The sequence below is a fragment of the Carcharodon carcharias genome, chromosome 13 (assembly GCF_017639515.1).
Source record: "Carcharodon carcharias isolate sCarCar2 chromosome 13, sCarCar2.pri, whole genome shotgun sequence".
NCBI classification, from domain to species: domain Eukaryota; kingdom Metazoa; phylum Chordata; class Chondrichthyes; order Lamniformes; family Lamnidae; genus Carcharodon; species Carcharodon carcharias.
Genome location: NC_054479.1, coordinates 52,169,844 through 52,190,112, shown reverse-complemented (window position 1 = coordinate 52,190,112; position 20,269 = coordinate 52,169,844). Strand labels below are relative to the sequence as shown.

General features: G+C 45.5%; 1 protein-coding gene across 1 annotated transcript in view; it reads right to left on the bottom strand.

Annotated features, from left to right (window-relative positions):
• The window catches only part of LOC121286043 (solute carrier family 2, facilitated glucose transporter member 11-like), a 55,161-nt gene extending 35,130 nt beyond the window's left edge, over positions 1-20,031 (bottom strand). The window contains exons 1-6 of the mRNA XM_041203060.1: positions 19,980-20,031; positions 19,419-19,612; positions 8,949-9,047; positions 7,601-7,761; positions 6,574-6,698; positions 4,621-4,750 (exon numbers count right to left, since the gene is read on the bottom strand). Coding sequence (XP_041058994.1) covers positions 4,621-4,750; positions 6,574-6,698; positions 7,601-7,761; positions 8,949-9,047; positions 19,419-19,612; positions 19,980-20,031 — 761 coding nt within the window. The remainder of the gene's footprint in view (positions 1-4,620; positions 4,751-6,573; positions 6,699-7,600; positions 7,762-8,948; positions 9,048-19,418; positions 19,613-19,979) is intronic.
• Positions 20,032-20,269: the final 238 nt, after the last annotated feature.

The window sequence follows — 20,269 nt, the reverse complement described above, 5'->3', positions numbered from 1 at the left end:
TAAAAGTAGGGAACCCTTGTTACAATTGTACAGGGCATTGGTGTGACTACATCTAGAGGGTGTACAGTTTTGGTCTCCTTACATAAAGAGAGATATACTCGCATTGGAAGCAGTCCAGAGATGAAGATGAAGGGATTATTAGGAAAGGTTGAGCTGGATGGGTCTAAACTTATTGAAGTTTAAAAGAATGAGAGGTGATCTAATTGAAGCATATAAGATTCCGAGGGGGCTTGAAAGGGTAAATGCCGGGAGGACAATTTCCCTCATGGGGAATCTAGAATTAGGGGACAAAATTGTCTCCCATTTAAGAGAGAGATGAGGAGAAATTCTTTCTCTCAGAGAGTCATTAGTCTTTGGAGTTCTCTTCCCCAGTGAGCTGTGGAGGCTGTTTCATTAAATATATTCAAAGCTGAGTAGGACAAGTTAAAAGGAGTCAAGTGTTATGTATGGGGGATTGGGGGTGGGGTGTGGGTGGAGGTCAGGCTGGAAAGTAGAGTTAAGGCCACAATCAGATTGGCCATGGCCTTATTGAATGGCAGAGCAGGCCTGAGGGGCCGAATGGCCTGCTCTTGCTCTTATGTCTTCTGATATTATGACCTGGGTGTGGCGATGTATCGTGCGCCGGTATATGTTTGCAATGTTGGCTGCAGCTTCAATGTAGAAATTGAGAGGGACACTGCCTTTGACAGCTACTGGAAGCACCGTACTCATCCTGGTTTGAGGTTGAAGTAGTTACCGTGAGCACCTCCTTGGTGAATCTGAGGCACTCAGTTATTGCTACTGCTTGAGCTGGAGGTAGGAGAAGTGTTCCCTGAAGACCCTGGGTGGGCAGGGCCTTCTGTGCAGAGTTGTTCTCCTCCTCTCTTTGTGCAGAACTTTCCCTCTGCAAAAGAGCTCCATCTCTCCGTCCTGTTGCTGATTCAGAGGCACCACAATGGCCATCCTCATACCTTTTCCAGTCTTTTTGGGGACAGGTCACAAAACTCCTCTGCCTTCCCTGTTGGGATGCAGCAATACCACTTTCCAAATCCAGCAACTCAGCGTGACATCTCCAAAAGCACAATGCGGTACTCCCACAAATCTTTCATGAGCAACAGGAAGTCAAAAGTACCTCAATGGAGCAGTGAATAAAAAAAGTCTGTTGGGCATGCAGGCAGAAACACTTGGTACAATGGCAGGCCTCCGAGAAAGCGTACATCACAGTCGAGGAGCATGGAAGGGCCTGGCTCCAACATGACACTGGGCTCTTCCTGGAGACTGGAGCCCATCCTTTCCAGCACGGTGGTGGTGGCCAACTCCATGAGAATATTTGTGGACCTGATCATGATACAGGGACTGATGGCTGTTGTCGCAGCTTCCATTGCAGCACAGGTAGAAGCTACTCAATGTCCCACTGCTGCATTGGAAGCTCAGATTGTTGCCATGGACTCTCAGCTCATTATGCAGGCTCCGACTCCTGCCATCATGGCTGCAGACACCCATGCTCAAAGGGGCTTGCAGACTTTCACAGAAGTACAGCAATCTGTGCTTCAGCGCATCACTAGGATTCCTGTGATAGTGGCTGCGTGGTGCATGAGCCTGCTGTCCAGCTTCAAGATGCTGGTATTCTTACTCCCATCACTGCCTCTCAACCTGTGCCCTCCATCCAGCCACCCCAGACTGCTGCCACCCATGCCAAGGTAGTACAGTCCAAGACGGGCCCTCAAGGCCCAGAGCTGCTCCAGGGCATTCCACAAGGCCATCTGCAGTCTCCCCCAGTGAAATTCAGCAGTCTTCCACCAGCCATGCAGCAGCCACTGAGGTAGACTTGTGTAGGAGCACTAGGCCAGGCAAAGGCACACGTGAGACAGGCGCTAAGGGAGTGCACTAGGCTAAAGAGTTGGGATTTGTACAGAATGCTGGATGTTTTATTGCATAAAGTTGGTATGGAATGATTATTTTGCCGTGACTTTTATTTCAGGATTGTGGGCAAGAAAACACAGTGATGGGCATGAACAGAGAGATGGGAAATTCTGAAACTATGGAGCATCTCGGGTTTAGTTGCAGAAGCCAGAGTCGAGCATCACGGATGCCAGCCTTCGGCCAATTCAATTCACTCCACGTGATATCAAGAAATGGCTGGATGTACTGGATACTGCAAAGGCTATAGGCCCTGACAACATCCTGGCTGCAGTACTGAACACTTTTACTCCAGAACTAGCCAAGCTGTCCCAGTACAGCAACAATACTGGCATCTACTGGACAATTTAGAAAATTGCCGAGGTATGTCTGGTCCACAAAAAGCAGTCCAAATCCAACCCGGCTAATTGTTGCCCCATAGGCTTACTATTGATCATCAGCAAAGTGTTGGAAGGTGTCTACAACAGTGCTATCAAGCAGCGCTTACTCAACAATAACCTGCTCACTGACACTCAGTTTGGGTTCCGCCAGGGCCACTCAGCTCCTGACCTCATTACAGCTTTTTCAAACATTGACAAAAGAGTTGAGTTCCAGAGTTGAGGTGAGCGTGACTATCCTTGACTTCAAGGCAGCATTCGACCAAGTGTGGCATCAAGGAGCCCAGGCAAAATTGAAGTGAATGGGAATTGGGGGAAAACACTCCACTGGTTGGAAGCACCAAGGAAGATGGTCATAATTGTTGGAGGCCAATCATTTCGACATCACTGCAGGAGTTCCTCAGGCCCAATCATCTTCAGCTGCTTTATCAATGACCTTCCCTCCCTCATAAGATCAGAAGTGGGAATGTTCACTGATGATTACAGTGTTCAGTATCATTTACAACTCCTCAGATACAGAAACAGTCCGTGTCCATATGCAGCAAAACCTGGACAATATCCAGGCTTGGGCTGATGAATGGCAAGTAACTTTCATACCACACAAGTGCCAGGCAATGACCATCTCCAACAAGAGAGAATCCAACTATCGCCCCTTGACATTTAATGGCATTGCCATCACTGAATCCCCCACTATCAACATCCTGGTGGTTATCATTGACCAGAAACTGAACTGGACCGGCCATATAAATACTGTGACTACAAGAGCAGGTGAGAGGTTGGGAATTCTGCGGTGAGTAACTCACCTCTTGACTCTCCAAAACCTGTCCACCATCTACAAGGCACAAGTCAGGATTGTGATGGAATATTCTGCACTTTGACACCATACAGGACAAAGCAAACCATTTGACCAGTACCCCATCCACCAACTTAAACATTCAATCCCACCACCACCAATGCACAATGACAACAGTGTGTACCATCTACAAGATGCATTGCAGCAACTCACCAATGCTCTTTTGACAGCACCTTCCAAACCTCAGCCTCTATCACCTAAAAGGACAAGGAAAGCAGACTCATGGGAACATCACCACCTGGAATTTCCCCTCCAAGTCACACACCATCCTGACTCAGAAATATATCGCTGTTCCTTCACTGTTGCTGGGTTAAAATCCTGGAACTCCCTCCCTAACTGCACTGTGGGTGTACCTACACCACACGGACTGCAACGGTTCAACAAGACAGCTCACTACCACCTTCTCAAGGGCAATTGGAGATGGCAACAAATGCTGGCCTTGCCAGCAACACCCACATTCCATGAAATAATACATTTTTAAAAATATTGATACACTCAAGGACAGCCCATCCAGAAGGTTTATGTGCTGGATCCCTCCTCCCTCCATTCTTCTCTTCCTCCCCTTCCCCCTCCTCCCCCTCTTCCTCCCCCTATGAAGCTCACAGAGTCAGTGGTGGCAATGGCTATCCCTTCATGATGGTGGAGGATTCAACAGACCACCATGATTTGGAATACGCACTCCAGAAGGCACTGGAGAGATCTTAGGTAGAGATAGGAGAAGTGTTCCTGGGAGGCCCTAGGCAAATAAGGCCTCCTGTTGAAAGCTTTCCTCCTCCATCTGTGAACAACTTGTCTTTCTGCTGCATCTCCCTCTGATGCTCCATTCCAAGGATGAACTGTGACTATATCCCCCATGACTGAGAGCAAGTGGTGTACTCACGACAATTGTAACTAACGCCCTTCCCATGTACAGTACCACTCTCTGCAGACTTTACCAACTGGTATCAACTCCTCCAAACACCCAGCACAAGCTCAGCATCTGCCAATAGAAAGTAATGAGCAGCCAATCCGCAGGTTGATGATGATCGGTATAGATAGTACTGATGGGAGTAGAGGGGTGTCCCTCATGCTGCTAAATGCGTGTTCAGTTGGGGACATTTATGAGAGGGCATTGCCTAGAGCAGCAAGGTCAAAAATGCTAAGGTGGGCATCAATTCAGCCTTACCTGTTGACTGACATCATGGTCTGCCTGTTCTATATAGTCCCAGCAAAAGCATGGCACGCCCACTCTAAAACCCTCACCAAGATGGCATTCAGTGTGGGTTGTTCTGGGATGGGGCGGAAGTAACCCCAACACCAAATTTCTACTAAATAGCATCAAACCTATGAATGTCACAGAGCTGAATGTTGCATCCATAGACTTCAATCCCGATCAATGGTGAGTATCACAAATGATCTGTGAATGATTGCCTAAGCTGCAAGTGAAGAAGTCACACATATTTCTCCATAGTTGGTTATTTAGTTTGCCTACGTTCATGGTTCAAGATTTACCTGAGTCCAACCACCAGTCCTATCAATTTCCCAAAGGCAACAAATACAGCACGGGTCATACACACAGCACCTCGCACTTCCTTTGGTGCTATTTCCCCGAGGTACAGGCCATGAGCGACTAATCCGATGCCTTTTAAATAGAAACAGGACAGAGAACATGCATCAGTAATAATGATGAGAGTTCAATGAAACAGTTTAAGTTTAGTCCTTGCAGACAGCAACACAAGCTAATGCCAGTTGTTCACTTGTGTTTTAAAACTTTAAGAGAGATCGAACATAGTCAAGCTTTGTTTGTTAGAATCAGGATAAATTTTTAACTTGCCACCCAGGTGTAAAACTGGCATTATAGATCGACCGACCACTAAATTCATGGCCACTGTGGAAATAAAATTCAGACAGTTTCTTTAACGGGTATCTGATCCACAGTCAGTTTTATGCCCATGAAAACCCACTCCAGGTTTTTGTGATTTTGTGAACAAGTGTCTATCTTTTTAAAAAGATAATTTCTCCTCTTGCTGCTTCGCCAGTCTGCTGTAATGCTGTTGTGAAATCTGCCATTTGGGGAGTGCAGACAGGGTGTTTTTCCCATCTGCAAGGAAGTGCCCGGTGAACAGTGGGCATCTACTCATGGCAGCTTGGTTACCATACAGAGTACCAAGAATATAAAGCTGCATACTCCCGCCCCATGGTAGAATTGCCATTAGGGGTGGATTAATGCCCTTTCCCAGTGGGCACATGACCCTCCAAATGTGGCAAATTAAATGGTTTCCTTTAAGTGCAGGGTATACATGACATTTATATGGTTAGCTTCGTTATTAATGCAGTGTGTAACTATTCTTCATGCATGGAATTGAATTCCTTTTCAGGTAGTGTATTCCAGATCCAAACTCTGTGTGAAAAACTTCTCCCATTTCCCCTTGTGTTCTTTTACCAATTCTTAGGCCTGAATCTTCTGGTCAGCGTGTGGGGGCAGCCCTGTTCACCTATGCATAAAATGACACGCAGTGATGTTGGGCATGCGTCCCGATGTCACCGCATGTCATTCCGATTTACCGTTTGATGGGTGTGCACCGGAGTCGGCTGCGCACCCGCCGAACTGTCAAAGGCCAGTTAAGGCCATTTAAATAGCAATTGAAATAATTAACAGGGCTGCCCATCCAACCTTAAGCTTGGCAGGCAGGCGAAGAGCCCAGACGGCCTTTGCATTTTCCATGGAACCTCATCCACGGGTGGGATGAGGTTTCATGAAGGGTTTGTAAACATAATAAAAAATTTTAATATAATTCATTGACATGTCCCATCTCGTGTGACACTGTCAAATGAAGGGACATGTCTGAATATTTTTTTTTCTTTATTTCAATTTTTCATAAGCAAAGCAATCTCCTTGAGGCAGCTCTGTGCCTCAGGGAGATTTCTGTGCTCTTTCGCATGAATGCATGAAAGAGCGCAGGCCCTGACTCTCCCTCCTCCCCCCGCCCACACAGGGAGCGGTCAGCACTTCTGGCTGTGCGTCACACTGGACGGGCCTTAATTGGAGGAGTGGAAGCAGATTAAACCAAAGGAAATTGGATATTTATTTAATGGGGAAAAAACACGAAAGTGGGACTGATTGCTAGCTCTTTCAGAGGGGAAACGATGGACTGAATGGCTTCGTTTTGCACTGGATGAGGTTATGGTTAATTGAGAACCAACCATTTAGAATCTACATTAGCCCGTCCCTTTAAATAATTATAAGTATATATCCAGAATATAAATCCATGCAAGGTGTCATCGGACTTCAAGCTTGAAGGGACCTTGACAACACAGGGTGGACTCATGTATCAGATGCGACTCTCAGGTCTTTCACATAATTCCTGAGTCAGGAATTTCCATCTCTATTGCCAACATTTGATGGTTTTTCTTTTATTCTCTGCCCACAAAGCCCACTAGCTCCTTAAAAAAAAATCCAATTACCAGTATTAATTCCGTGCAGGAATCTTCCTATCACAATCATCTCAAACGATCTTGCCATCTTGCTGAAACCCATTATGATTGCGGCCATAATTGCCACAATGTCATTACATAGCAAAGATTTCTTTCTGAAACACAAGAGCATGCATTTAGTTGGATGTATCCTGAACAATTAAAAGCTTTACTAAGTAGCATTTAATAATTATGAATCTTTGATACTCAGCAGAATTGAATATCCAAGCTGTAGGCACTCTTTGTTGAAAATCAAACTAGGTAAAGCATTGGCAAAAGTGGTTCAGAAGTAGCTTATCTTTCTTCTGTGAGTCACTTCTTCAATGCTCATGGTCAGGGTGAATGCTAGTTATTTAAAACTTTTATCCTGCTGAATTTTCAGCCCGGGATTATATTAATTAATCATAATTAATCATAATCTGAAAATTTAGATACATTTGATTAGACAAAGGCCGTTATATTCAACTCAATTACTACCCTTTGCCCAAGTTCCTGTCAAGCCTTGGTCAGCTTGAAACTAAATCTAGACCGAGGGTATTTTTATCCTCAATTTAGAATTCCTCACCCTGCCTTACCATCTTCACATGTTGAATCCTTCAATGTGTTAATCTCTGCATCTCCACTCCCTTAGTCTCTGTCCCTCTCCACTTCTTCAGTCTGTTAATCTGTCCCTCTTTACTCCCTCAATCTGCCTATCCATCCCTCTCCACTCCCTCAGTCTGTCTATCTGTCCACCTTCATTCCTTCACTTTGTCTATCAATCTATCCCTTAGAAAGATGATCCCTCAAACCCCCAGTCTATCTCTCCCATCATACTAAACCCTGGATCTCCAGTTCTTTTCCATTTATTTCTGAATTCTTGCTGAATGACCTTCTGTGCTGCATATTTTTATTTTTATCTTGTTGAGTATATATGTATCATTGCTTGGCTCCTCAGTGCAAATTCAAACAGGTTATAAAGTGAGACAGTTACATAGTTTTGTGATGTGGTAGACAGATTGATTCCAGGTGTACCTACCTTCCATACTTCACTGTTATAATTGCAGCAATTTGTGCTCCTACCAGTCCTCCAACAGGGTATACAGATACAATAAAAGACCACAAGAGCATTAATGAATATTCCTGTAATGGTTTTTCATGTCGCTCGATCCACGTTTCATTGATGAAGTTCTTAATATACTGTAAGAATGAATTACAACAGCAGATTAATTCAACATCAAAGTTAAATATAATTTCAGAATAGTATGAGAAGAATTATGAATGTGAGTGTCAGTAGGAGTGCGAGTGTCAATAGGAGTGTCAGTAAAAGTGAGTGTCAGTAGGAGTATCAGTGCTTGTAAGAATGTGAGTGTCAACTAGAGCATCAGTAAGAGCATAAGTGTCAGTAGGAATGTGAGTGTTAGTGAGGGTGAGTGTCAGTTAGAGTGTTAGTGTTAGTCAGGTTTCAGTGTCAGTAAGAGTGTGAGTGTGAGTAGGAGTGTCAACGTCAGTAGGAGTGTAACTGTCAGTAGGAGTGCAAATTTCAGATGGTGTGTGTGACACTAGGAGGCTTACTGTCAGTAGGAGTGTCAATAGCAGTGTGCAAGTCAATAAGAGGGTGAGTGTCAGTAGGACTGCCAGTGGCAGTAGGAGTGTGAGTGTCTGTAAGAGTATAAATGTCAGTAGGAGTGTCATTGTCAGTATCAGTAAGAGTGTAAGACCGTCAGTGTCAGTAGCAGTGTCCGTGTCAGTAAGAGTGTGAGTGTCAGTAGGAATGTTACTGTCAGTAAGAGTGACAATAGGAGTATGAGTGTCAGATCGTAGGAGTGTCAGTATGAGTGTCAGTAGGAGTGTGTGTCAGTAGGAATCTAATTGCCAGTATAGTGCAAGTGTCCGTAGGAGTGTAAGTAAGAGTTGAGTGTCAGTAAAAGTGTGAGTGTCAGTAGGAGTGTCAGTGTTTGTAAGAGTGAGAGTCAACAGGAGTGTCAGTAAGAGTGTGAGTGCCAGTAGGAGTGTCAGTGTCAGTAGGAGTGTCAGTGTTGATAAGAATGTGAGTGTCAATAGGCGTGTCAGTAAGTGTATGTGTCGCTAGAAATGTGAGTGTCAGTAGGAGTGTCAGTGTCAGTTAGAGTGTGAATGTTAGAAGGAGTGTCAGCGTTTGTAAGAGTGTGAGTGTCAGGAGGAGAGTCAGTAGGAGTGTGAGTGTCATAAGAGTGTCAGTGTCAGTAAGAGTGTCAGTAGGAGTTTGAGTGTCATAAGAATGTCAGTAGGAGTGTGAATGCCAATAAGAGTGTTGGTGTCAGTAAGAATGTGTGTCAGTAAGGGTGTGAGTGTCAGTAAGTATTAGTAGGAGTGTGAGTGTCAGTTATTCAGGATGTTCTCCTTACCTCTGATGGTGGATTGATGGAGGATATACTGAACCCAAATTGGAAACTCCCGCCAATTCCAGCTACAAAGAGGACGAGTATAAACCTCCTTCTACGGAGCTGCAAAATGAATAAGAAATGACTGCTGATAAAGAAATAAACCTGTCTGATATCCCACAGCCTCAGGTATAACATTGGAGTTTGTCCAGGTTCTACGACCAAGTGCCCTGGCTCACCTGGGTATAATGAAGATCAAGCAATTGGAATGTCAGATTGCATGCCTGTTGAAGGAAGCTACCTGATTTCCCTCCTTTTGCTCAGTTCAAGGAAGGAACAGTCCAACATTTATTGACATATCCTTCTAACAAATGAAGAGACCACCGTTAATCACCATTCCTTTGCAGTGCCTCATGCCTTGTTGCCTGATAACCCGTACCTATATTACGATATCTTCTCCATTGTAAGACCCTGCCTCTGTTATGATGAACAAGGAGCTTTCTGATCTCTGTCCTGCCAAAGCCATATTTATCCTTACTCAAATAGAGGAGTTTGAAATTATGAAGGGTTTTGATACAGTAGATAGGGTGAGGTTGTTTCCACTGGCAGAGAGGCCAGTGATCAGAGGGCACTGATTTAAAAACCATAGCAGTGTTTGGGAAGAATTTTTTTCTTACAAATTGTTATGATCGGGATTGAACTGCCTGAAAATTTAATGGAAGGAAAATTAATGATAAATTTCAAAAGGGAATTGGATACATACTTGAAAAGGGAGGTTTCAGGGGAAAGAGTAGGGGAGTGTGACTAACTGGGTAGTCGTTTCATTGAGCCAACACAGGCAAGATGGGCTGAACAAGCTCCTTCTGTGCCGTATGATTCTGTGATTATTAAACCTTAATAGAATTAATTATCTGCTGCACATAAATATGATCCACTGAAGTGCTATTGACCTGACCTAATTCTAACACAGCTCACATCTAAAGATTGCACTGTGTACCATGTTGGATTACCACCCTTTTAACGAGATACACCCAAAATCTCCGCAAGGTAGTGGGTGCACTGATGAATTAATCTGGGTGAGTGAGGTTGGGTATGGGCAGGTCATGTGATGGGTCCCAGCATTGCCATGTCTTCACTCATTAAAGATAACAAAACAGGAATTTCCTCTTGGGGGTTAGGATTAAGCTGTTGTTTTATATGTGTGCTCTGCCCCAAGGCAGGTCCTTGGCTCTTTGGAATGTTGTTACGTCCAACCTATTCGAGGCAGGGCTGATGAGATGGCGTCTTCCACCAATACTCTTGCTTCCTTTGCCTCAAACACACGAGTCCAGCAAGACTCTGCTAGCGTGGGGCAGCAAATAGTGGGAGTTATTCCAGGTGAAGGGCCTGGTGTTGGAACACTCAATAGAAAAATATTTTGGTGGCTGAGTAAGTTCATCCTTTTATAAAAGAGAACAAGTGCCAACTTGGAGGTGGCCCTGTTTAACTTGCCCTCAGCTGGCTAGGCAAGTGGCACTTTTTTGCAGCCGATGGTCATCTGAGATGTACCACTACTGATGTTTTATGCAAATGAAACCTCAGCGAGGTCAGCTGGGTCGCCAAGCGGGTGACAAGGCCCAATTCCTTCTCCAACGTACTTTCTGGGGGTGGGCGGGTGGGTGGGGGGCTGGGGGGGAGGGAGTGGTTAGTGACAGAGGGGGAGGTGGATTGTGAATCTCTGACCCTAAAAGCCCTGTGCTATCATCCATTTTAAAGGTGGGGCTAATGGTGGACTCCCTTTAGAGAAAACTAATCTTGCTAACTAGTGAAATTAAACATCGGTTATACAAAAAAATAGGATTAAGTGTCAACATCCTCTTGGCCCATGCACTTCTGTCAATAGTTCACTACTTTTTGTTTAAACAGTGACTGCTAATGTCATTATGGGGATAACTGGTTTGAAGGAGTTACTGAACCTGGGGCTTTACTGGAGCATTGGCTGTTCTGATTACTTCAGCTCACACACCTTATCCTGGGTGAACCAGGAAGGGGCTCAGAACCCTTCCAGGCCACTCCTGTAAACCTTGTCCTAAGCGGGGTGGGGTGAAAGGAGGAGGGTGCTCACTCTGCTCCTTTTTAAATGGCTGTTAAAGAGGAAAGACGATGTGAAACAAGGTAGCCCACAAACACTGGGTGACAATAATAAAATATTCACCTTGGTACCATCAAATATTGAAGTAGCTTGAAACGCCAATCTCCCATGACGCTGGAGAATATGAGGGCTGATTTAACCTCCCCACCCCCCACCACCCCGGCCTGGTGAGAACAATGTGGACAGAGGGATAGGATGAGCCACATTCTTTCCCCTTCCCCCACTCCTTTTACTCGCCACAATTCAGCAAGGGGGGTGGGGAGGGTGGTGGCTGCCTCTTTCAGAGGAACAGGAGCCAGATGTACATATGAGCATACGAATTAGGAGCAGGAGTAGGCCATTCGGCCCCTCGAGCCTGTTCCACCATTTAATAAGGTCATGGCTGATCTGATTGTGCCTCAATGCCACCTTCCTGCCTACCCCAAATAACCTTTGACTCCCTTGTTATTCAAGAATCCATCAAATTCAGCCTTAAAGATATTCAATGACCCTGTTTCTACTGCTGCCTGGGGAAGGGAGTTCCACAGGCTCACGACCCTCTGAGAGAAAAAAAAAATCCTCATCTTCATCTTAAAAAGCTCCAGAACAGTATGAGCAGAATTGTGAATGTGAGTGTCAATAGGAGTGTCAGTATCAGTAAGAATGTGAGTGTCACGAGGAATGTCAGTCAGAGTTTGAGTGTCAGTAGGAATGTGTGTCAGTAAGACTGGCAGTGTCAGTAAGGGTGTGAGTGTTAGTAAGAGTCAGTAAGAATTTGAGTGTTATAAGCGTGTCAGTAAGAGTGTCAGTAGGAGTGTGTGTCAGTAAGGGTGTGAGTGTTAGTAAGTGTCAGTGTCAGTAGGAATTTGAGTGTTATAAGAAGGTCAGTAAGAGTGTCAGTAGGAGTGTGTTTCAGTAACACTGGCAGTGTCAGTAAGGGTGTGATGTCAGTAAGAGTGTGAGTGTCAGTAAGGGTGTGAGTGTTAGTCAGTGTCAGTAGGAATTTGAGTGTTATAAGAGTGTCAGTAAGAGTGTGAGTGTCAGTAAGGGTGTGAGTATCAGGAAGTATCAGTGTCAGTAGGAGTGTAAGTGTCTATCAGAGTGTGATAGCAGTGAGAGAGTTCCACAAACTCATGACCCCCTGAGAGAAAAAAAATTTCCTCATCTCCATCTTAAAAGGGAGACCCCTTATTTTTAAACTGTGTCCCCAAGTTCTAGTCTCTCCCACAAGGGAAAACATCCTTTCAGCAACCACCCTGCCAAATCCCCTCAGGGTCTTATGTTTCAATAAGGTCACCTCTCATTCTTCTAAACTCCAGTGGATACAGGCCCAGCCTGTCCAGCCTTTCCTCATAAGATAACCACCCCCCACACCCCCAACACCATTCCCAGCAGGAATCAGTCGAGTGAACCTTCTCTGAAGTAAAAAGTAATGCTGGCATCCTGACGACATCTCACTGATCGGAGGGTGTAATTACAGTCTGAGAAGTTTCCATAAGAATAAAAACATAAAATGCTGGAAACACTCAGCAGGTCAGGCAGCACCTGTGGAGAGAGAAACAGAGTTCACATCTCAAGTTGAGGTGACCTTACATCAGAAATGTCCATCATAAATCTGAACATGGGAACTTAAATGGGGAAAAAACGGATACAAAAGATGTTACCAAGACATGATAACAGGGAGTTAGGTTTTGTGGACAGGACATGATCCGATTGTGAGTTGGCATGACTCAGCAGCTGAGGGTTGAGGGAGCAGTGCCAAGCCAGTGAAAGTGCCTTCAAGTAACTACTCAACCTGAAAAACTAGACTTGCACAAAGACCTGATCCTTGGCCTGATGGCACTGATCACATCTGCTCTTAAAAATGTTAATATTTGATGAAACATAACAATTTAAAAAAGACTTAAGCAAAGGTTTAGAGTTCAGTAAGCACAGAGCATGTACTGATTTGCGGGTGTAACCTTTCAGCAGACCCTCTCCCCGAGCACGGCAAACCTATCACCCTGACATGTCACATGACTTTGCAAGCTAACCAAGGCTCCCTGACGATAAACACACCCACATTTTAGCCAATCACATACAGGCTTTCTGCACATCTGGCTTGCGTTTGTACATCAGGTAGCATGTTCCAGGTTCTTGCCTAACTGTGACACTGGGCAGCAGACACGTTTACTCGAAGTCCTTATCAATTTTAAACACTCAGTAACCAGCCCTGGTGAATCTTTATAACTTAACCTACATGCAAATTCAGCTTGAATTTGAAGCCAATTCGGCACAGAGGGGAAACAGTCCATTAAGAACCCAGGGTGATATACATCTGAAGAACCTCAGCGATTTCAGCTAAAGTTGCCTGCAGTTAGTCCCCCAAGGGCTGGGCATTTTTGTTCCATTTGCTCCTAGCTGGCCAAGCAAACAACCTCTTGAATGAAGGCATCAGCGCTAAATAATTGCTCCCGCTCCTACTTGACTCCAACCTTCCTCATCAACAAACTCTATGGTGTCATCACACATTCCATTTTATTACTGTGAAGTCCAAGTGATATCCACTGCCCGTATCGGGGAGAATTTTATGTTCTGCCAGCGGGCGTGTGCCTGACCCAATTGGGGGTAAAATTGCGTGAGATGTCGTCGGGCGAGCATCATGACGCTATTGCGCACTTACGCGACATTTCGCTCGGCAGCCACGTGCGGCAGTCGAAAGCGGGTCCGCCGACAATTAAGAGGGCAATTAAGCCCATTAATGGCGCAATTGAGCGCGATTTGTTTGTGGCCCGACTAACATTACTGTTGGCGGGTGGGCCAATTGGCCAGGCGGTCTTTACATGTTTCATGAAACATTATCTAAGGGTGGGATGAAATCTCTGTTAGGAAATAAAATAAAAATAAATATCTAGGGATGGCATTTTTATGAGGTCTGCTCTCAGGTGCTTGATTGTGCTGCATGGACATTTTTTGCAACTTTTTTATGCTTTCCTTTACTATTTGCAGGTCTGCAGCTCCCTGAGGCAGCTGTCTGCCTTCAGGGAGCTCTCTCGAAGTGCTCACCCGCACCACCACAGAGACGTCATCGCCCGCTTCCACCCCAGCAGCGCTGAGATTTTCAGCACGCGTTTGATCCTGGCTGCCCGTTAATTGGCCGGCCAGCATGAAATCGCGGTCAGGGGGCTGATCGTGGCTGGCAGGCCCAGCTGCTCCTGGGCCCACTGATTGCATGAGCCCGATGAGGGAAAAATTCAGGTCGTAATAGATCTAAGGGATATATCCCAGGAAGCCTATCTAAGCCTACGTTTTAACCCATTCCTGTGTTTCCACCGTGTTCAACCTGTGGGCCAGGATTGTGAGAAGTGTTTGGCTCCTCACGCTCTACAAAAGGCTCATGGAACTGCGCTGCCCCTTGCCAAGGAGTCATTGCAGTTTGCACCCAGGCAGCCTGGTTATCACCACTCTGCCCCAACCCATTTCCATTGGCACGAGGCTGTCCTGGGGGTAAGGCTGGTGACCTGGCAGAGTCTGTCCTCCTGAGAGGCAGCAGGATCATGCAGATTGACACCAATCACTGCCCTTCCACTGGGCCCTAGGCTTGTGCCCCGCTCTGATCAGCCAGGTGGCTGGTCTAATGGTAACTATCAGACACTGGAAGTCCTGAGGTGCAGTGGTGACAAAGATCTGGAAGCTAAGATACAGACTGCACTCTGTACTGTCCCCTAATAATTCCATGGAGAACAGTGTGGAAGGATTTCACAGAGTCACAGAATTGTTACGGTGTAGAAGGAGGACATTTGACCCATTGTGCCTGAAGACTGTGAACAGTTTGACAGGTCTTGAGTTGAAAGTAACTATCTTTTGTACCCATTGATTGTCTAGTCCTAGGTGAAGGAAGGACTTTATGCATTTCCACAATCCTGACAATGAGGAGAGGCCACCCACACTGAGCAACTCTGTGATGTAACCCCCTGAAAACTCATCTGGCTCATTAACATGTCCTTTAGGAAAGGAAATCTGCCATCTTTACCTTGCCTTGCCTACATGTGACTCCAGATCCACAGTAATAATGTGGTTGACTCTGAACTGCTCGTTTAGTCATATGGAGATGTGCAATAAATGTTGGTCTCGCAGTAATGCTCACATCCCATGAGGGAATAAAAGAATTTCCCTACTCTGTTTCCATGTGCTGGAACTGTATGGGACAGGGTTTGGACCCTCTTCCTTAAGCGTTAAGGCAGAGACTCACTTGGGGACTGATATATTAAGGGTTAAATACAGAGCTCAAATGCTACAAACAACACAAACTGGGAGATTTCCTATTTGCTGCCTGGTCTTCAGTCAGATGACGTGATGGCTGTCTGTGACTATGTGTGCTTGTGTGTGTGTGTGTGTGAGAGGGTGTGAGGGTGTCCATGTGTGTGGTTGTATGTGTGTGCACGTGTGTGCGTGTGGGTGCAAGGGATGGTTCGTGCAAGTGCGTGTGTGTGTGTGGGGGGAGAATGTTTGGTTCAGTGGGTGGGCGTGCCCCCTCCCTGACTGAGTGTACAATGACGTGCAATGATGTCAGGCGAACGTCCAGATGCCATCGCACACTCGCGCAATATTTTGGTCAGCAGCGTGTCATTAACAATGTAATTAAACATTACTTTTCACTGCCCATCCAACCGCACAGTTGACGGGCAGGCAAAAAGCCAAGCAGCCTTTGCATTTTTAGGAAACCTCATCCACGGGCGGGATGGAGTTTCCAACAGCAAATAAAAATAAAATAAAAATTTAAAAATTTAATTAATAACATGCCCCTGCTCATGTAACAGAGTCACATGAAGAGATATATTTTATAACATTTCAGATACCTTTATTTATTGCCTCGGGGAGATTTTCGAGCGCGCACCCACACACGTGTGTGGTTTGTGTGTTAGTGTGTGTGCATATGAGTGAATATCTGTGTGGGGGTGTGTCTGTGTGTGTACGTGTGTGTGCACATGTGTATGTGTGCGTGTGCGTGTGTATTTGTGCATGTGTCTGTGCGTGTGTCTGTGTGAGTGTATGTGAGAGTGTGCCTGCATATGTGTGTGCGTGTGGCGCATGCGTTGGTGCGCGTGTGTGTGTGTGTGTGTATGTCTGTGTGTGGGTGTGTGAGTGGTTGTATGTGTGAGTGAGTGTGTGCGTATGTGTGTGTGTGTGTGAGTGGGTGTGTGCATTTGTAAGTGTATGTGAGCATGTGTGTGAGTGTGCATGTGTGTATATGTGCCTGTATGTATGTGTGTGTATGTCCGTGTGTGTGTATCCATGTGTGTGTGATTGTGTGCGTGTGTGTCTGTGTGTGTGTGATTGTATGTGTGTGTATATATGTGTGTGTCTGAGTGTGATTATGTGAATGTGTGTGTATATATGTGTGTGTGCATGTGTATGTGTATGTGCATATGTATATTTATGTGTGTGTGGATATGTGTGTGAGTGGGAGTGTGTGCGTGCGTGTGAGTGTGATTGTGTGAGTGCGTGTGCATATGTGTGTGGGTGAATGGCTGTGTGTGTGTTTGCACGCGTGTGAATGTGACTGTGTGTGTATGTGTGCGTGTGAGTCTGATTGTATGAGTGCGTGTGTGTGTGGATGTGACTGTGTGTGTATGTGTATGTGTGAGTGTGATTGTGTGAGTGCGTGTGTGTGTGAGTGTGATTGTGTGGGTGCGTGTGTGTGTGTCTGTGTGTGCATGTGAGTGTGATTGTGTGAGTGTGTGTGTGAATGTGACTGTGTGAGTATGTGTATGTGCGAGTGTGATTGTGTGAGTGCGCGTGTGTGTGTGAATGTGACTGTGTGTGTATGTGTATGTGTGTGATTGTGTGAGTGCGTGTGTGTTTGAATGTGACTGTGTGTGTATGTGTATGTGTGTGATTGTGTGAGTGCGTGTGTGTGTGATGTGACTGTGTGTGTATGTGTGTGGGCTTTTCTTGTTTAAAACTTTCAGAAGGTCTTATGTTGAAAGAGACAGTTTCCTTCACAGTAGAGCATAAGAAATAAGAACAGGAGTAAGCCCATAAGTTTATCGAACCTGTTTCACCATTCAATAAGGTCATGGTGATCTCTTTCTGGATTTAACTCCAGTTTCCTGCCCATCCCCATACCCTTGACTCCCTTGTCGATCAAAAACCTGTCCAACTCCACCTTGAATACATTCAATGACTGAGATCCACCTTTCTCCAGGGTACAGAACTCCTAATGACATTCAACCTCCTCATCTCTGTGTTCAATGGGAGACCCCTCATTTTTAAACTGTACCTCCTAGTTCCAGAAGCCCCCAACATCCTCTCGGTGTCTAGCCTGTCAAGCCCCCTCAGAATCTTATATGTTTCAATGAGATCCTCTCTCATTATTCTAAACTCCAATGAGTGTCAGCCCAATCAGGGCTTCTCGTTTTTACCTATTCCTCCAAAGACAATTCTGGCCAATGTTTTTTTTATCACTCCTGTTTATTGCCTCTTGTCCTCATTACCTGGTGGCCAATATAAATATCCACACTGGTTCCCTCTCGTGTTTTTGCTTCCCATCTCCAACCACCACCCCAACCTCAACCAACTCCTCACATTTTTCATTACGAAACACTGTCCTCATCTCACGCTGCAGGGTCTTTGATGACATCCCTTTAAAACTAATAGTGGAAATTTGGAACTCTCCCCTGCACAAAATTGTGGATGTTAGGCATTTTGTAGCTGAATAACTTATATGCACACACATATATGTGCACACATTTATATATGCACGTGTATGCAAATGCACGGACGTGCATGCATTCACACATGCCGCACATGTACTCGGACACGTTTGCACATGAATATATGTGCACACATGTGCATGTGCACATAGACATGCATATGCACCACCTGAACACACCCATGCATAAGCATGCACACGTGCACATGCATGTCAACAAATGGGCTTCAGGGATATCACAACTACACCAAGGGCACACTGTGAATAGATGAGCCTAGACAGCTGAAAGATCATCCTCTTCCTGAAATTGTTGCTAATACAACGTTAGCATGTCTTACACAAACACACACTACATTGTGAGAGCTGCTGAGATCTGCCTTATATGCGTGAGTTGTTAATAGCAATCAGTCAGAAGCTTCATCAACTCTATTGATTTAAACAGCCTGACCTATCCTCCAAAATAACTAGCTTTAAATAGGAGGTCAGTTGGACTGGGTTCCATTTATGTTTTGGAGCCTTGCTCATATGGGTCAGGAATACAAATTGAAGAATCAAGACTTTGACCTGAGTTTTGAGGTTGTCGGGCAGGCAGGGTGGGCAGGCCTGGGAGTGACCGGGAAGTGCCCGCTGCCGCGATCAGCTTCAACCACCATTTCATGCTGCCTGGCCAGTTAACAGCCAGCGTGAAAGGTGCACTGAAAAGCTCAGCGCTCCCAATGTGGGGGCAGGAGGAGGGCGAGCGCTGAAGTCAGTGCGGGGAGGGGAGAGCGCGGAATGAAAGCTCCCTGAAGGCAGAGAGCTACTTCAGGGAGCTGAAGAATTTAAAACCATCAAATAAAGATTAGAAAATGCAGAAAAAAATGTCTACACATCGGACTCACTCACCTAAACATATGGATTATAAAAGTTCTGCTCGAACATTTTTGTTAAAATTAATATTGGAAACCTCATCCCGCCCTTGGATGAGAATTCCTCAAAAATGCAGAGGCCGCCTGGCCAATTCGCCTGCCCGCCAACCTTAACGTTGGACGGGCAACAAAAATCCAGGTTAATTAATACATTAATGGCCTTAATAGGCCTCTTAAAATTGTCGGCTGGTGCACCGCCAACTCTCGCACGTACCCGCCGATCGAAATATCGCGGTGACATTGGGACTCTCACCCGGCATTATCGCGCATGGTTTTACGTGCAACCAGGTCAGGCGCATGTCCACCCACGGGACGTAAGATTCTGCCCTTTGTGTTAAGGCCCCATCTCCAACCCCTGCAAGCAAGGCTCTGCATATACGTGGACCCTGACCGAATTTCCATTACCATTTTCTGTTCTGATTAATCTTAGTTTTCTTCAGTCTTCTCTCTTCCACTCCTGACTGGTACTCGAGCTTCACTGGTGCCTCAGCGCTCTCTGTATTTGAGCTGAAACAATGAGAGCTCACTGCTTTCCCTCACCATAACAAAGCAGGTTCCTGTCCAGATTCGACATCTACATTGGGTCCTTCCCCAGCTGGATCCCTGGATAGCAATCAGACCAACGATCATGCCTCACTCCCCTGAGTGAGATAACAGTAACAGCCCAGGAGCTACCCTAACTGAAAACAACAACTCACATTTATATAACTAGGTTTAGCAGATTTATATAAACAGAGAACTTAATAGTTGCCTTGTTACAAATATATTAGGATGGAAATTACAGCGGATAATTTCTTTGCCATTTTAACATCCTTGGAGATGTGGCAGAGGCCCTTCTGCACCTGCCAAACTGGGTTTGCAGCTGCACTGGAGCCTAAGCGTGTGAAGCACGAGAAGTGCTGATGCCATTCACTCCCTGTGTTCACTGTTGCCCCTGAGCGAACACTGAACATGCTCTTGGCAACTTCCTCATCGCCTGGTTTTAAGTTGGGCGTTAACATGTTTATTTTAAAACAGCAGGCCGAGGAATTTGACAATTATGTTCAGCATCCCCGTGACACCCGCATCGTTGTTTCCACTTTGCAGATCAGAACTTTTTAATGCAACAACCATGAGGTTAGAAAGTCCTCATTTTCAAAAACTTTCACTTTATAATTACAGGCAATTAGTAATAAACTTCACTAAGAAACTAACTTCAGCCGCTCCCTTGAAATCGGTGAAGGTATCAAACCTTGCTGAAGCGATCTCTGGAAACAGCAGCTGCTCTTCAGATCCCCACTAGTTTGCAGTAATAATGCGCGATAATGCTTTTCCATCTTAGGTTTGTAAATATTGAGACTGACCAATAGCTGTGAGCTGCATGAAAGCTGTGATTCCCCCTTGCTGCGCCTGCATCGCGGTAACTACAATGGAATTGCCGAGTCACATTGTAACTGAATCATACCAGCTCCTTCAGCATGCTGCGTCCTTTGTCCCAAGCTCAGTCGCCTGGCACTGCGTGTGACAGCAAAGCTCTGAATAGGTTGGCCTTTAATATTTAAGCTGGTCTGAAAGTACCAAGTACCCACTGGGGTCTGGCCTAAGGCTAATATGTTACCTATGAATAGGCCAGATATGTAATGCATTAGCTGTG